Source organism: Cricetulus griseus, chromosome 3 (genome assembly GCF_003668045.3).
Source record: "Cricetulus griseus strain 17A/GY chromosome 3, alternate assembly CriGri-PICRH-1.0, whole genome shotgun sequence".
Classification (NCBI taxonomy): domain Eukaryota; kingdom Metazoa; phylum Chordata; class Mammalia; order Rodentia; family Cricetidae; genus Cricetulus; species Cricetulus griseus.
In genome coordinates, this window is record NC_048596.1 from 59934119 (window position 1) to 59952026 (window position 17908).

The 17908-nt window shown below is 44.1% G+C and overlaps 1 protein-coding gene across 7 annotated transcripts in view; it reads right to left on the reverse strand.

Moving 5' to 3' along the window:
* The window catches only part of Phrf1 (PHD and ring finger domains 1), a 29610-nt gene that overhangs the window by 9439 nt on the left and 2263 nt on the right, over positions 1-17908 (reverse strand). For 2 of the 7 annotated variants that reach the window (XM_027408979.2, XM_027408976.2), the window contains exons 2-9: positions 17275-17390; positions 16048-16167; positions 13665-13870; positions 11887-11970; positions 9483-9610; positions 5956-6053; positions 5415-5590; positions 4310-4439 (exon numbers count right to left, since the gene is read on the reverse strand). In XM_027408979.2, coding sequence (XP_027264780.1) covers positions 4310-4439; positions 5415-5590; positions 5956-6053; positions 9483-9610; positions 11887-11970; positions 13665-13870; positions 16048-16167; positions 17275-17368 — 1036 coding nt within the window. In that variant the 5' untranslated portion in view covers positions 17369-17390. Of the gene's footprint in view, positions 1-4309; positions 4440-5414; positions 5591-5955; positions 6054-9482; positions 9611-11886; positions 11971-13664; positions 13871-16047; positions 16198-17274; positions 17391-17908 lie in introns of all 7 variants that reach the window. The other 5 variants (XM_027408978.2, XM_027408975.2, XM_027408977.2 and 2 more) reach the window with 3 other exon arrangements.

A 17908-nucleotide genomic window follows, 5' to 3' on the forward strand; every position in this document is an offset into this window, starting at 1 on the left:
CTGCCTTCACCTGCAGAACACTAGAATTACAGACATGTACCAACTTGTTTGCAGCCTGGGCTACAAGCACTGACTTGGCTTGGATCCTCTCCCCGCCCCTCCCCCACAGGTTTCTCTGTGTAGCTTTGGAGGCTGTCCTAGAACTCAGAGAGATGTGCCTGGCTCTGCTTCCCAGTGCTAGGATTGAAGGCTTGGATTTTTAATCAGATAAATAAACCGGTAACATTTTAAAGTAATGTGCTCCTGGGGGGAGGAGGATCCAAATAACAAGGATGGGTTCCATTACTCTGAGTAGACCAGACTTTTAGAACCATCATATAAATTACATAAATCCAAAAAAACCCATGGTAACCAAGTGCTGAAGACAACAATGACTACATTCATGGTCCAAACAGAGAGTACCCCTAGAGACTGGAAGACAAGCGCTCTGGACATTTCTGCAGGCACAGTCTCTAAAAACAGAAGTTAATTGTTAAAAGACTTATGCTTTAGTCTAAACCCAACCTCCAAGGTGCTCCTGTGATTCTTCATTCTAGGATTCTGATAAGCTAGGACTTAGTTCACCAGGATGTGGCAGAGTATGAAGGGAATACCACGTAATTGGAAACACCTTCATTTTTGAGCTGGTAAATAAGGAAAGGCCGCTTGGTCCTGATACCCCTGCAAACTACACTGCTACATATGAGAGCAGATCCAGGGCAGTTAGTTATCTTCCCCAGAAACCCCCAGTAAGCAGAGAACATAGTACCCCTTCTCCCCTGGTTGCTCTTTCTATGGCTCCCATAACCCATGGTCAAGCATAAACAAAAATACCAAGAGGGAACTTCAAGAAGAAAGAAATCCACACATTTTAAATTGTATTATTTGGAATAATGGGATGAAATCTCAAGCTATCTTAAGCAACTCTGTCTGGGTCAGGAACCAATCTCTTCCTAGAGTGTACATGTGGTATGGGTCAACCCCTATAGCTGGCTTTGTGGTTCTGGTTATTAGACAACCATGGGATTGCAATGCGTTAGTTCATGTGACACTTATAAAGTAGTCTAGGCACTTGGGTCATCCACTGCCTCTCTTTTCATAGGCACTGACTATCTCATGGCAACACAGTAGAAGGGACAACAGTACAGGAAGACACTTGGAAGGAGAATGAGCTCACCTAGTTTTTATTACAGGGCTCTGTTATGACTGTTAAATACATAGCCCTGACTGACTAGGAAGTATGTAGATCAGGCTGGTCTCAAACCCAGAGACACACTGACCTATGCCTCCCAAGTACTGAGAGTAAAGGCACAGACACAGAACACTCTTGCAACACAAAAATCTAACACACTGAACTCATGCCCAGGTCTAGTAAGTGTCTAAGTTCAAGCATACAGTTTACAGACAGGAGGCAGTGAAGAGCAAAGAGAAGGGGCTAACACATGAATCTGACTTGGATCATAACTCAAATAAGCACTTTCACTTTTAGTTTGAGAAAGGATTTCCGTTGTAGCCCAGGCTGGACTCAAACTCATAATGTAGCTGAGGATGACCTTGAGCTCCTGATCCTTCTGCCTCTACCCCTGCCCCATGCCTCAAATATCCTAGCATACAGGAAGCTGAGGGGGAAAGATTTTTTTTTTATTAAAAAGGGGGTGGGCAGAGGAGCAGGAGAGGGAAACAAATTCAAAGAAATAAAACCAAAACCAAGGCTGAAGAGGCGTCTCAGTGGTGAAAGCACTGGTTGTTCTTGCAGAGGATCCATGTTAGGTTCCCAATACCAACATGGGGCTCACCACTGTAACTCCAGATCAAAAGGACCTAATGTCTTCTTCTGGCCTTTGTATGCAATAGGCATGCATGTGGTACACAAACATATAGGGAGGTAAAACACTAATACATAAAAATATAAAAAATAAAAAAACCCTTAAAGAGGAGTGTATGTCCTTATTGGAATTAAAAAGGAAACAAACTCCTACCTCTAATCAAATGCTGGTCGCAATCTACATAATTTGATGGAGCAAATGAGTTGTTAACAATCAGCACTGAGAAGCAGGATGTGACATGAAGAGCACGAGACACAGACGCACAACACAAGAAGTAAAAGCCTGACCTAGACAATGACCAACTGCTTATTCAGAACACAGAAAAGATTCTGGCTTCTAAACTCTACTCCTGATGAAATGAGAGGCTTCCTGAAGAGGATTCTAAAGACAGTCAGACTGATACACACACACTCTGATGAGTAGAAATTAAAACTCAACTATTATGGATGCTGCTGAGAATGCACTCATAATATGCAGAGTAGGTAGGTCTTTGAGAATACACTCATAATATGCAGAGTAAGCAGGTCTTTCAGATATACGTAAGAGATAGTTGGAAAGTTTGGTACTTCTAAAGTTAAATGTAACATCAAGCTGATGATCTAACCTCTTCACTCTTCCACACTGCCAGAAAAAAAAATGAAAGCATCTGCTCACAAGATGACCTGCATGCACGATGTTTCCAGCAGTTTTACTATTTTTGAATGCATATATTTCTTTGAGAATTTCATATATGCACATAACATATTTTGATAAAATTCCCTCCCAGACCTCCTCCTGGATCCAACTCATATCTCCCACCTCTCTCACCTTCATGATTTCCTCGCCCTCTTCTTCTTGTTTTTAATAAACCACAAGTCCAAGTCCAATTTGTGTTGCATGTGTACAGGGCCATCTCTGCTCTCTCAGAGGCCACATCTTTTAAGAAAACTGATTCTCCTTCCCTCAGAAGCCATCCACGGTCAATAGTTCCTAAACTAAGGGTAGGGGGTTGTGAAATGCTTACTTTTTTGCAGTTTTATTTTGTTTGTTTTTTACTTTTTGAGACAGTGTCTCACTATGTAGCCATAGCTGGTCTGAAATTCACAATGTATATCAGGCAGCTCCCAAATTCCTAGAGATCTACTTGCCTTCTCCTAAATGCTGGGATTAAAAGCATATGTCACCATACCCAGCTGTAGCTTTCTCTTTAGGAGACCTAAATTGGAAATAACACAAATGAGACCACCAACAATAAGTAAACGACTGACCTGGGAGTGGTGGCATACACCTTTAATTCCAGCATGTAGGAGGCAGAAGGAGGCGGATTGCCAGACTGGTCTACAGAGAGAGTTCTAGGAGAGGCTCCAATACTACAGAGAAATCCTGTCTAGAAAAAAACAAAACAAAAACAAAAAACAAAGGAAAACAGAAAAAGAAGAAAATTTTTGTGTCTGCACTTGGCACAAACACAACCTATCAAGAACAACTTGGACATGTTAGTTCTCTTTCCATCAGGCAGATTCCAGGGATCCTACCTGAGTTGTCGAGATGGCAACAAGAACCTTTACCTGCTGAATCATTTTGCCAGCACAATAAAGCATATTTTTAAGAGGCCACAGATTCATTATGATCCACTTAGGGAGGCAGAAGTCCTAATCCACACTGAGTTGTGCCCACCAGGAGCATCAAACAGTATTCAGAAACTGGGGGCAGGTCAGTATGGTAAGGTCAAGATGCAGATGTATTCTCAGGTTTCTGGGTTGTAAGGAGAACCCCTACAGAGCTACAACTCATCCTGGTTTTCTTTGATCTTCCTTATGTGATTGCTACCCTGTCTTTAGCACCTTCTGTCCAAAGTCTTATTTCAGAGTTTCCTTGGGGTTCAAAGCCTATGTAAACTTGGTTTTAGAAAAACCTAGCAAAGTGCATTATTCCTTGAATTTGCATTTGCCATTGTCTCTCTGACTCAGATAGGATGTTTGGGATATGGAAATGAACTTGCTAAAGGTATAATTTGGATAATAATAATGATGATAATAATAATAATAATAATAATAATAATAATAATAATAATTTAAAAAAAGCCCTGAGCTAAAGGAGAGCATCTCAGTCCCTGACTGAGCCCCCCACCTCTCATCACTCTGGTTTTATCTCCAAGGACCCACATGAACCCACACCCACACCACAACACTAGGTCCCCTCTAAAATGTGTCAGTGTTTGCTTACAGTTTATACTAGCTCCAGGTATTTGTAGGTTTAGGAAAATGCAGAAGCCATGTCAACACCAAATATAGTCTCCATCAGGAAATGACAGTAACACATCTGTCCCAATCAGTCCAGATGTACTTCTTTCTCCCTAGTGTTCTCCATCTAGGCTTAGATGAGCTTGTCAGCATGGAACCCACAGATGTGAAGGGTGTGCTGTACTTCAGGCAGAGAAAGTTGCAGGAGCAATCAGAAATGACCACACAACTAGACTCTAGAACAGAGCTGATGGTGGGAGGCAAGCCATCATGCCAGCTTACCTGCCTTCCTTTTCCGTTTTGCAGGAACACGAGGTGTCAAGGGACGCTGGTATACAGCAGTGCTCAGACCAGTGGCGACAGCCTCAATAGTTTCATCCAGCAGTGAAGACATGAGGTACCTTGGCACATGCTGCATACAAGGGACAGCACCACTCAGTGGATGACCACCCTTTCCATGGGTGGGACACTGAGCTAGGTCATGTGAGTAGATAGTATCGGTTCAGATTCCCTTTCAGATCCCTGAATGTGGCTCATCAAATTGACCAGAGAAGCAGAATGGTTTGGCACTGGAACCACCTCCCTCCACTCCTACCAAGAATGGACAGGATGATCACAATGATAGTGGTTCTTGGCAGTTTCTAAGAGGGAAGGTCAGGGCAAGAATGGACTAGGGTATTCCACTATCAAGGATCAAATGTAGGTACAAGCAGGAAGAAGGAAGGGAGCAGGTGTGAGCCAAGAGGAATGCCCCAAATGAGGCAGGGATAGGGAAAGAGCCCACAGATAGAAAACAAAGAGGTAAGTTAGAAATAGCAGTCCCCAACACTGTCCTGCACCCAGGGCACAAGGCAAAAGAGGAATGGCTAAGACTCCAGTGCAAAAGTGGAGATTATGAGACAGGGCATAGGACAGGAGATAGTTCCCAGTCCTCCAACCCATTTGGAACTTAGACCATGATACCACTATACTGACCATGGGAAAATGACTTCATAGAAAGAACTTCAAAGCTCCCTCAGTACCCAGAACAGAGGCCACAGACATCTAACATTGAGTGCCAGGAGCCAGGCATGAGGAAGATAATCTCTTGTGCCTGGAAGGGGCAAAGAGCAGTGAGTGGCCTTTTTCACACTAGAGGAATTTCCAAAAATCATCATCCCTCCATCAAAGCTTTGAGAAGGCAGTCACACTCATTGGTCCTGCTGGCATAGATGAAGTATAGTATCATCAATACACTGACCTGCTCTCTTGCCAAGCTAACTGCCTGAATGCTATGCCTGGCATATGAGAATGCTAGGGGCCCTTTACTGCCAGCAGAACCTCTTAAGCCCAGTTCCCAAGCCCAGAGATCACCCTATGTAGACCCAGCCTAGTGCCAGCTACCTACCTGGACCCTTCTGGCAGAGGAGATCCGGTTCCGGTTCACAGTTGCCCTCACTCTCTCACTCTGTCGTGTCCTAGCGATGGCCCGGGTCCTGCCTACTCGAGGCCGAAGCCTGCTGGTAGTAGGCACTACATCAGCCAGAAGCAGGGAGACCTCCTCATCACTTACAGGAGCTGCATCTTGGAAGAGAGCCAAAGGCTGCTGGGTCATGTGCAGTACACAATACAGGCTTTCCCCAACAGGCCTTAAGAACTGAAAGCCCAAATTGACAACCTGTTAATCCCAGCACTTGGAAGGCAGAAGCAGGAGTTCAAGGCCAGCCTAGTCTACAGAGCAAGTTTCAGGACAGCCAAAGCTACACAGAGAGAGTCTGTCTTAAACAAACAAACAGCCTGCCCAGCTTCTACCTAGGGGTCCACAGAAAGCCCTTTCCCGGATGGAGGTTCACCCTACATAACAAGTCCAGATTTTCTCCATGGTCCTTCTCTAAAACTGACAATAAGAAAGAGCCAAGTGCTCTGCAGGAAAAAGGATAACATATTACCATGAGTGGGAGCAACCCCAGGGGCTGCACACTCTGGGCAGAACCATTCATCCACAGGCACCTCCTGGAGGGGAGGGTCCAAACATTCCATGTGGTACCTATGGGAACAGGAGGTACAGTGTTAGCCCTAACCGTGAACCTCAAGTCTTACAACAAACCAAGTTGCAAAGATGGCATCTAAATACACCCAGTCCATAGGGCATCCTGCCAACGGCTCAACCACATCTCCACATTACGGAACGCTCAGTATATTCTGGTCCTGGAACACAGTCCCTGCCTCTAATCCCTAATCCCGAGAAGGATCACAGAAACTCTCTGACCCACTATGTCCTACAGCAGATGACTAAGTCGCCTTTCTTTTCAGGGAGTGTTTTAAGGGGCTAAGGAGAGAACACTTTCCTAGCAAAAAGTCCTACTCCATTCTTGCAGAGAGGATCATGCAATCTGGGCAGAGGCCCTGCTGCCTGATGGCTTTGGCTATCCCTGCCTGTCCAATTACATTTCAGCCCAATTGTTCATGCTTCGACCATACTATGTCATAAGTCTCCTTCAAGACGCTCAACGACAGGATATGGAAAGTTTCAAAGAATTGAGCTACACAGGTTTCTCAAGAGGGTATCCTAAGAAGCCCTGTACTCAGCCTCTACCTCATCATAAGCTTTTCTCTATCCATATCCTTTGGTCAGTGCCATTTCCCCACCCCCACCCCCCTTCCCCCAGACAGGAACTCACTATGTAGACCTGGCTGGCCTGGAACTCACCATGTAAACCAGGCTGGCTTTGAACTCACAGTGTTGAGATGAAAGGTGTGAGCCACCATGCCTGGCTTCAGGTCTTTTTCTTAAATTTTTTCCATCAAGCACTTTAAGCACGGAAACAACTCTCTCAAGTCTTAACCTTTTACCTTTCTATATAGCAGAATACACAAATGGCCCTGAGGTAAACACAAGTACACAAGACAATTAAAGTTCTTCTGAAACTCCAGCCCTGAATTCAATGTGACATAACTACCCTGTACTGACCACAGGACTGAGCCAGAGAAAAATCACTTCTCTACCAACCCAACAGTCAGGCGTGCGACAATCACTGGGACATCACACATAGGAGAGGTGGCCTATTTCTCCAGAACACATCACATACCAACACAAAGCTTTCTCCTGTCTCCCTGTGAACATGGACCTTTAAAGTGAGCCATAATTCTTTAAAACTCAAAGACAATCTTTACCTTATTTAATAAAATATCAAAGCATACACACACACACACACACACAAAGCATCTTTAGAAAGCCTTGTAATTCTGTGTCAAAATGAATGAGAAATTTTAGACTTGTGAGCTGAAAGACAATTATGAAGATATGGAAAACTGTAAAAGCCAACAGTATTTAGTTGCTGAGAATCACTAATAAGTGTTAATTTTAATATTTTAGATCTAACAGGACTTTAATGCTTGCACTGTAGTATCTGTTAGGTGAAATACATAAATCGGTATTAGATTTACAAATTAACTCTTTTTTAAAAAAAGAATCTTAACGAAGATAGAAAAATTCCCCAGAAACTCCTAATAAAAAAAGTTACTATGACTTGGCCTGACCGTGGTGGCACACACCTTTAATCCCAGCACTTGGGAGGCAGAGGCAGGTGGATGTCAGTGAGTTCAAGGCCAATTTGGTTTACAGAGTGAGTTCCAGGACAACAAGGGCTACACAGAGAAACCCTGTCTCAAAAAACTAAACAAAAAGTTACTACGACTAGAAACAAAACATCGATTTACAGAATTAACAGGCCCAGGCATAGTGGTTCACACCTGCAGGTCCTGCAACAGAGAAGAGATCTGTTACATAGCCTGGCCCACACAATTTATGTCAGATTAAGTCCCTATCTCAAAAAACAAAACAAAACAAAAATGAAATAAAACCCACAGACAGAAAGGATTAATAGAATTAGGTGTGGGAGTAGACATTGGTAATCTCAGTCCTCAAGAGCTTAGGGGGAAGGGTTGCATAGTCTAGTAGCTGGGACCTGATCTGGGCAACAGAGAGGACCCTGTCTCATAAATAAAACAAGCCAGTTAAGGTGGCAGAAACTTTTAATTCCAGGACTCAAAGGCAGAGGCAGGCAAACCTGGTCTACACAGCCAATTCTAGGCCAGTCATAGCTACACAGTCAGATATTGTTTCAAAATAAATAAATACACAAATTAATAGGGAAGAGGCCGTGGATGCTTGTAGGGCTCTTGAAGAGTTAGTCAGTAAAGTAGAGACATTCAGTAAGTTGTGGGGAAACACAGATTCAAATAAATTTTAGGCATGGAGGGAAGTCTGGAGCATCAGCACTGGGGAAGGAGGAGACCAAACCTACGGAGTATCGCCTATGAGGGGCAGGTAGGCCCAAAAACTGCTGTGAGGTATTCACTGTACCAACCAAATTTCCACAGGTGTGGGAGGAAACAGGTGACCCATGTGCCGGAACTCAGTTCCTGCGGTATATATCACACACAAAAGAACAGCCAGCAGAGCCAGCACAAATGGCAATACAGAAAGAAGAACTCCAGTGAACGGAGAGTGAGGGCAAGTTCAGGAAACAGCTCCCAGCATCCAGCACAGATAAAAAAATCTCTTGATTTATAAAACGGAGTGTTTACATGATCATAAATTGTTTTGTCTGTAATATTATGCTTTGAATAAACTTTCTGTACAACTTAAAAAAAAAAAAATCTCTTGCACAAACCTTGAAACTGCTACTTCTGTCCTAGGAAACATTTCAGATTTACCATCCTCACCATTTCAGGAAGTGTATTTCTATAACTCTTTGGTCACAATTTATAGCAGAAAAACCTTTCTAAACAAGAGCCAAGACACAGCAAGAGGCTGAGGAGGCAGTTCCATCTAACTCACAGAGATCAAATAGTAAGCAAAGAACATCAGCAGGGTCCCAGAAGACAGGGTCATAAGCACAGTAGATACTCTTCATTTTCCTGCTGTGGTGGGAGTGACAGAAAGTATATTGAAAAGGAGAATGCAGAGGCCTGGAGAGATGGCTCAGCAGATAAAAACCATATATTGACCTTATAGGGTACAAGGCTCCCACTTCAGGCAACTTAGACCCATCAATAATTCCAGCTCCAGGGTGATCCATGCCTGTGCTTTCCACAGATACCTGCACTCACATGTGCATATCCATGATACAGACCACACACATAGTGAAAAGAGTAATAATAGTAAAAAAGATGCAAGGATCCAGAGTAGCCAAAATAATACTGTCCCAAAAGCAACCCCTCAGCCTGCTGCCCTCTCTCCTAGGCGAGCCCACTCTCCTATCTTTCTTTTCTTTGGTCTTGATACACTGCAAGGTCTTTGAGCAGCCTCAAGTATAGACACAAGAGCTTGAGAGGTATTAGTGTCACTGTTGGTAAGTCACGGGGTCCTACTAGGACTCTACACTACAGTGGAATTCTCAGTGTTCCCTGTCTTGCTCTTTTAACCAGTTTAAGAGCCTGCAAGGCAGGTAGAAGACAACATTGCCCTTACCCAGCATCACAGCCATCACAGAGTAGAAGTCGGTCCTCACGGTCACTCCTGCCACACACCTCACAAAAGGTTGGGTCCTCTTCTTCGGCCTCCTCATCCTCACAGGCTCTAGTGTTTTCCACTGGAATCTGAAGACAGAACTGCTGGTCACTGAATGTACCCTCAGAATCTAGTGGTCAATTCATAGGACAACATGCATCTAATTTAGGGTAAATCTGTTGGCCTAAGATCTTCTTGGGCTCTATGCTGGCTAGTTTTATGTCCACTTGACTTAAGCTAACTTAAGGAAATCTCAGTTGAAAAAATACCCCTCCAGACTGGCTTATGGGCAAGCCTGGGTGGTATTTTCTTGCCAATCCACTGAAGACAGTGTCATCCTTGGGCTGGTGGTTTTGGGTTCTGTAAGAAAGTAGTCTGAGCAAGCCATGAGAAGCAAGTCAGTAGGCACCCCTCCATGGCCTCAGCTTGAGCTCCTGCTTCCAGGTTCCTGCCCTGTTTGAGTTCCTGTCCTGACCCCCTTCAATAATAAACAACAATATGGAAGTGTAAGCCAAATAAAGCCTTTCCTCTCCAATTTGTGTTTTGGTCATGGTCTCTGTTGCAGTAATATAAACTCTAACTAGGAGTGGTGGCGCATGCCTTCAATTCCAGCACTTGGGAGGCAGAGGCAGACAGATCTCTGAGCTCAAGGCCAGCCTGGTCTACATAGTGAGTTCCAGGACAGCCATGGTTATATAGAGACCCTGACTCAAAAACAAACAATAGGAGTTACACATGATGAGGAGCCTAAGGCCTGTGATATAAAGAACACTTCATGGTTTTGACTTGCCAACCTCTACATGTCAGTGAAGAAGTACCAGACATGAATGGGGAGAGCACATGACAACTTTAAAGCTGAAGCCACAGCAGCTCCACAGAAAAATTTCAGCAACACATAGAGCTCAGAGGCAGAGTGCTGACCCAGCATGTGTGGGGTCCTAAGTTCAATCACTAGGAAAGATCAGAAGGGGAAGAACAAGAGAACTAAAAGTTCTCTGGTTATCGTTTGGTTTTTTGAGACAGGGTTTCTCTGTGCAGCTCTGGCTGTCCTGGAACTCACTCTGTAGACCAGGTTGGCCTCAAACTCAGAGATCCACCTGTCTCCGCATCCCAATGCTGAGATTAAAAGTGAGAAAAATCATGAGGTCAATCTTTTGAAGCATACTAAGAATCTGTTTCAAAAACAAGGGCACCAGGCGGTGGTGGCACAGGCCTTCAATTCCAGCACTCGGGAGGCAGAGGCAAGTGGATCTCTGTGAGTTCAAGACCAGCTTGGTCTACAGAGCTAGTTCCAGAATAGCCTCCAAAGCCACAGAGAAACCCTGTCTCGAAAAACAAATAAATAAATAAAAAAACAAAAAAACAGGGCTGCTGTGAGTTGGTACACACCTTTAATTCTGGCACTCAGGAGGCATAGGCAGGGGGATCTCTGTGAGTCTGAGGCCAGCTTGACCTACATAGTAAGACCCTCTCTCAACAAAACAAAACAAAGAAACGGGGCTCAAGATGTAGCCCTTGGTTGTTTAGCTTGCCTAGAATTTGGCCTGGAATTTGATCCACCAAAAGGAAGTAAGGAGGAAGGGAGGGAGGAAGAAGAGAGAGAAAGGGCGACAGACAGACAGACAGGAAAGAGATTTAAAAAAAAAAAAAAAAAAAAAAAGGATGGGAAGGAAAGAAAGTAAGTAAAGAAAGAAGGAAAGGATAGAAAACAGAGACAGCAGACAGGAGAGGGAGGCAGGAAGGGGACAATTCGTAATAAATATGCAAAGGCTTTTTGTGAGAGAGGAAGAAACACCTTCCTTTCCATCCCCACAGTACTTTCCAAACTTCAGTTCACATGGTCCTTTGTCCTATCCTACTGCAACCTTCCCTACCGAGAAGCTCTGTAGTAAGAAGGGATGAGCAGGGCTGGAGAGATGGCTCAGAGGTTTAAGAGCACCAGCTGCTCTTCCAGAGGTCCTGAGTTCAAATCCCAGCAACCACATGGTGGCTCACAACCATCTATAATGAGATCTGGTGCCCTCTTCTGGTGTGCAGATATACATGGAAGCAGAATGTTGTATACATAATAAATAAATAAATCTAAAAAAAAAAAAGAATAAGAGAAAAAGAAAAAAAAAGAGAAAAAGAAAAAAAAAAAAAGGGATGAGCAATACAAGCCCAGAAACCCTTACATCTCTATCATGATTCCTATCCTGTGCCCAGAAAATATGGACAGCCCAAGCCTCCGGCTTTGCTCATGGCCAAAATGGGTGCCCCAGTTACTCCTGTATAAGCCTAACTGAACTGACAACCTCCTCACTGAGAAAAGCAAGTCACCATTTAAGGACACACATGAACAGAGATAGGCAGCAACTACACTTACCTTCTTTAAGATTTTACCATTAAACTGGGCTCGAATACAAATACATTTAAATATTATTCGATCCACTGGACAGGAGTTGGCATTCTGTAAGAAATAAAGATGGCATCAGAATCCTGTAGAATCATCTTTACTGGCTTCAAAAATAAAGAATTTACTTAACCATCAACAATTTCAAGCTAAATGTTGGGGCAACCACTCATTATCCCAGCATTTGGGAAGCAGAATAATTATGAATTTGAGGCCAGTCTGATCTACAGGGCACATCTCAAAAAAAAAAAAAAAAAAAAAAGTATGTATGTATATATTTCTTTTTTTATTGGGTGGTGGAGAGATGGTTCAGTGGTTAACAGCACTGACTGCTCTTCCAAAGGACCTGGGTTCAATTCCCAGCACCCTCATGGCAGCTCACAACTGTCTGTAACTCCAGTCCCAGGGGGTCCAACACCCACACACAGGCATACATGCAGGCAAAACACCAATGCATATGAAATAAAAATAAAATTAAAAAAACCTTTTTATTAGCCAGGCAGTGGTGGTGCACACCTTTAATCTGAACACTTGGGAGGCAGAGGCAGGCAAATCTCTGAGTTTGAGGCCTGGTCTTCAGAGCAAGTTTCAGGCCAGGGCTACACAGAGAAATTCTGTCTCAAAAACAAAAAACAACCCAATAAATAAAAAGATAATAATAATTCCTTTTATGCAGAAATTTTTACTGAAAGCCTTGGTCTTGGCTATGTTCCTATGCTAAGGTGCTAGAACTTGGTGAAAAAAAAAAAGTCTTTTGAAGCCACCATGCTAGCAAGGGAGAAGGACAGCAAGCTGGATGCATGTTACCATATAGGTGGCATGTTGGTGAAAAGGAAAAGGAGAGGAGGGAAGGAAAGGCCAAGTAGACAGCATTTCAGCCTGTTTGCTGCTGTGCCACATCCTCTCTCAAGCCTCTGTGAACTGCCCACAGAACCTGAACGTCTCTATGTATCTTCAGCATTTGTTTTCTGAGTATATGCTGATCAGATGCACACTGCAAATATTTCCTACTTGTCTCTTCAGTTCAAGTTGCTTTTCCTAATGTATACTATATACGATAAAACACATCCTCTTTAGCTGTGTACTCCACTAAATTCAAATAAGCGTATAAACTGAAGGACCACCCAGACCTGCCACCTCCCTGTGTCCTGCCACTAGAGCTGTGTGAGAATCAAGGAGTTATGTCTTCCCTGGGTGAGATTATACACAGACTTTTTAATGCCAAAGCCATGGAGGATGAGAGAATTTCTGGGGCTTACTGTCTTCCTATCTAGCTCTAAAAACCATCCTGTCTCAAAAGGACTAAGGTGAAAAGTGACAGAGCAGGATACATGGCATCCTTCATCATGTAAGTACAGGCACACACCATGCACCTGTACATACATAAAACTCTTTGCCAGTGGGAGAAGAGTCAGGCAATGCCCCTGAAAGTTCATGTGAGGTAGGCAGCATGATGCAATTTGTCTCTTCATTACTAGCTGACAGAACTGAGTAATAACACAAAGTAATTCAGTATCCATAGAGGCTGTTTCTCACTATTTGAAGTTGCCTCAGGATTTGTGTCCTGATCCTCAGAAAACCCAGAGTCCTCCTCTCTGAAGTTCCTAGACACCCCTAGACACATCCCCAGAGTAAGCCTTCCTGACAGTGCTAAAACAGGGGCCCAGGACTCAGCCCTGTGTTCAGCTTTGCTGAAGAGAAGCAGGTCTAGTCATTACAGATAGGAGTAGCCCAGTGAAAAGCAAACTCACCCTGGACCACTCAATGATACAGTCCAAGCAGAAATAGTGGGCACAGGTCTCTGGGGTGCCCACAGCCTGGTCTCTGAATGCATTGAGGCAAATGGGGCAGCTCTCTGCATCATCATCAGAATTGGGTGCACTGATAGTTTCAAGCTTCCCTTGAGTCTCCACTGCTGCCGTTGCCATTTCTACTCCATCTTCTGAATCTTCAGAACCTTTGGTAAAGAGAAGTATTATATTTTCCGTAAATACAGGAATGAATGCATACTCAAGGACTGGCCTTGGACATACCCAAGATGTACTCTGGAAACCAGCCTCTAGCCAGAAACCCAGCTCCTCTTGGGATATGCCTCCTCATCCACCTGCAAGGCTTTGAGAAGCCAAGCTAACCATGTCTCCTTACCCAAAGCCTCTTTGACCACAGCTGCTCTGAGCTAAGGGAACAGGGATGCTGGCTAAGTAATTACACGTGAGCCTCAGAGTAAAGACAGAGCATCCAAGAAGTTAGGTGTCAGGAACTACCAAAGGCTTCAGAGAAAACAAAGCACTTGCAGCCTTAGGTTCAGTCCTCAGCTCTCAGCTCTGGGGGGTAGGGGAAACATACAACATGGCAAACTATGACTAAGCCCAAGAATGCCATCTCTGAACAATAATCTTTGCATGCTGCACAAGTCTTTCAACACCATGACAACAAATATCTCCTCCTTCTTCCTTGTGGGATATAGCCAGAAGATCCTAACTGGGACAGTGGCTATAAAAAATGTGGTCAATTTTCAGGCTAGCTGTCTACTACACTGTTGGTACTAGCACTTGTTAGCATTTCCCTTGGATACCATCTTAGATACTTTTTTGTTTCTATGATAAGACACCATATAGTTAGCTACTGTCCATTAGGCTGTGGCTTAGATGTGTCTTTCTCTAAAAGCTTTTTACCTCCAGCTGTTGAAGCTCCTCACCACCATTACCACCATCACCAATGTCACACCCTGGGCATCTATCCCTGGTTGCTACTCTCACAGCTGGTCTCTACCACTAGACGATGAGCTATGGAATACCAGGAATCCTGACTGAGTTGGTACCACCTTCAATCTAGTCCATAATCACTTTCTGGCATCTCAGTCTGCAAACTTCAAGAAACGATGCCAGAGTCACCCAACAATGCCTGCCATCTTTTGCCCGCTGCTCTGGCAGCATCAGCATTGTTCAACCCTGCTGAGGATAGGACAAGCCTACCTCAGTGCTGGAAACAGGTACAAGAGCGAACCATGTCTGTGACTTTAACCCAGAACAGACTCACTCTCTAGTCCACACTGGGGTTACCTTCCTGGAACACTCAGCCATAGGAATATAATGAAAGATTAACATTCAGATGATAGTAGGTGCTTTGGGACTGTGACCTCCTGGTTTGAAGACCACATCAGAAGGAAACGTGAAGTGAACAGAACCCCAGTCCAATTGAGCCCTTCGTTTGTGTACTACCTAGTTTTATGTCAACTTAACACAAACTAGATTCATTTGAGAAGAATGAACCTGAATTGAGAAAATGCCCCACCAGACTGTCCTATGGAAGAGACTGTGGGGCATTTTCTTAATTAATAATGTGGAGGAGCTCAGCTCACTGTGGGCAGTGTCACCCCTAGGCTGGTTGTCCTGGGTGCTATAAGAAATCAGAACAAACCAAATCTAGTGAGAAAGCTAGTAAGCAGCACTCCTCCATGTCCTTTGAATAAGTTACTGCCTTGAATTCCTGACCTGATATCCTTAGATAACAGACTACAAATTGTAAGATGAAATAAACTCTTTCCTCCCAATGCTTTTTGTTATGGTGTTTTCTACCAGCAATAGAAACCCTAAGACACACTGAGAAAGGTAACTATGGGTGGGTGGGGCCAAGCCAACCATGAAAAGCCCTCATAGGCTGCCCAGGGTGGTCATGAAGGTTTTTCAGAGTAAAGGTTTGCCATTCAAGCACTGTTCTTTGCAGAAGTTTAAAGTTACAAACTTTCACCAGTGTACATAAGTTGGAATTTATTTATTTTTTGATTTGTTTTTCAAGACAGGGTTTCTCTGTGTAGCTTTGGAGCCTGTCCTGGAACTCACTCTTGTAGACGAGATTGGGCTAGAACTCACAGAGGCAGAGGCAGAGGCAGATGGATCTCTGAGTTTGTGGCCAGCCTAGTCTACAGAGCAAGTACCAGGACAGCCAGAGCTACATAGAGAAACCCTATCTTAGGGGGGCAAGGGGAACCCCACTAAAAACTATAGTAGGATTCAGTTGTTACTCCAGTGGCAGGTAACAGCCAATGTGGACAGCTGTGGATGTTCTAACACAGGCTGTCTCCTTCCTCACTAAGAAATCCAAGGCAACTGGCTCAAATGCCACCAATCTTACCAGATCTATCTTCTGGGTCTTCCTCCTCAGACATCCCCTCTGTTTCCTCCCCATCTGTGTCATCTTCATGCTCACTGCCTGTATCATCTTCAGAGTCTCCACTGTGGCCATTGCTGCTTTCTTCTAGATCACAAGGGGATAAGCACAGGCCTGTGAAGGCATCATCACAACCTAAGCATCAGAGAGCCACAACTGCTCTGGGAATGTACATGTAGCTATAAGGACTGACGGGCTACCAGAGCTGGAGTGTAGAGATTAGAGAGAGGCTTACGATGGGGAAAATGAGTCCTCAATTATCCTCAGCTATACATTAAGTTACAGGCCAGCCTGGAATACATGAAACCCAATCAAAAGCAAACAAACAAACATGTAATTCCCGAAGTCTGGAGATGTAGTCAGACTGCTGTTCAAGGCCAGCCTACGCTACATAGTAAGGCCCTGTTTCAAAAAATAAAGAATAAGCTCAGCAGTAGACTCTTACCAAGCACTCACAAGGTCTTAGGTTCCATCCCTAATAACTCCTCCATACAAAAGACCAAACACAATGACATGTGATTGTGGTCTTAGCTACCAGCTATTTGAGAGGTTGAAGAGTGCTGATTGCATAAGTCTAGCAGTTCAAGGACAGTCTGGAGCACACAATAAGACACCATCTCAAAAACAAGACAAAACAAAAAAGTAAACTGGGCAGTGGTGGCACACGCCTTTGATCCCAGCACTTGGGAGGCAGAGGCAGGTAAATCTCTGTGAGTTCAAGACCAGCCTTTCTACAAGAGCTAATTCTAGGACAGCCTCCAAAGCCACAGAGAAACCCTGTCTCGAAAAACCAAACCCCTCCAAAAAAATCAAAACCAAACAAACAAACAAACAAAAAGACAAAAACTTAACTTAATCAAAGACTTTTTTTTTTTAATTTTTTGAGACAGGATTTCTCTGTGTAGCTTTGTAGATGTAGTGAAAGATGGCATTCAAGCTTCCAAGAGGAGCTAACAAAGCCGGGCGTTTGGTGGCACACACCTTTAATCCCAGCACTCGGGAGGCAGAGGCAGGTGGATCTCTGTGAGTTCAAGGCCAGCCTGGTCTACATGAGCTAGTTCCAGGACTGCCTCCAAAGCCACAGAAAAACCCTGTCTTGAAAAACCAAAAAAATAAAATAAAATAAAATAAGAGGAGCTAACAACCTGGAGAAAGCAGACACCCTGCCAGCAAGGGGGGGGGGAGGCTTACCAGCATCACTGGCCAGGTCTGAGGGGTCGACTCGTGGTGGTCCATCTGGCCCAGGGCTATGAGTCACAAGCTCATCCAAACTGTCATCATCCATGGCTGCACATTAGAATTCCGCTCTGAAAAAGACCAGAGTCAAATAACTCCAAACTTCTTTGGCTACAGAGCCCCCTCTGAAAGGAAACTTCCCCGGTGACACAAACATCACCACACATGTAGACTTTGAGCTGTGAGACACAATACACAGGACCCTAGCCATAAAGCGATATGCAAACATAAAAGTTAAAAAATATACCTGGGTAGTGGTGGTGTACACCTTTAATCCATGTACTCGGGAGGGCAGAGGCAGGTGGATAAATATTTTTATAATATATTAATATCCTCATAAAAAGACAGTGACTTGAGCTAGGCGTTGGTGGCCCCCGCCTTTAATCCCAGCACTCAGGAGGCAGAGGCAGGTGGATCTCTGTGAGTTCGAGACTATCCTGGTCTACAAGAGCTAATTCCAGGACAGCCTCCAAAGCCACAGAGAAACCCTGTCTGGGGGGAATGGGGGGGGTAACAATGACTCATTTCTATAACCATATGAAAGCAGGATCTTAATTCCTAAGGACTAACAAAGTTTTCACTTGGGCAT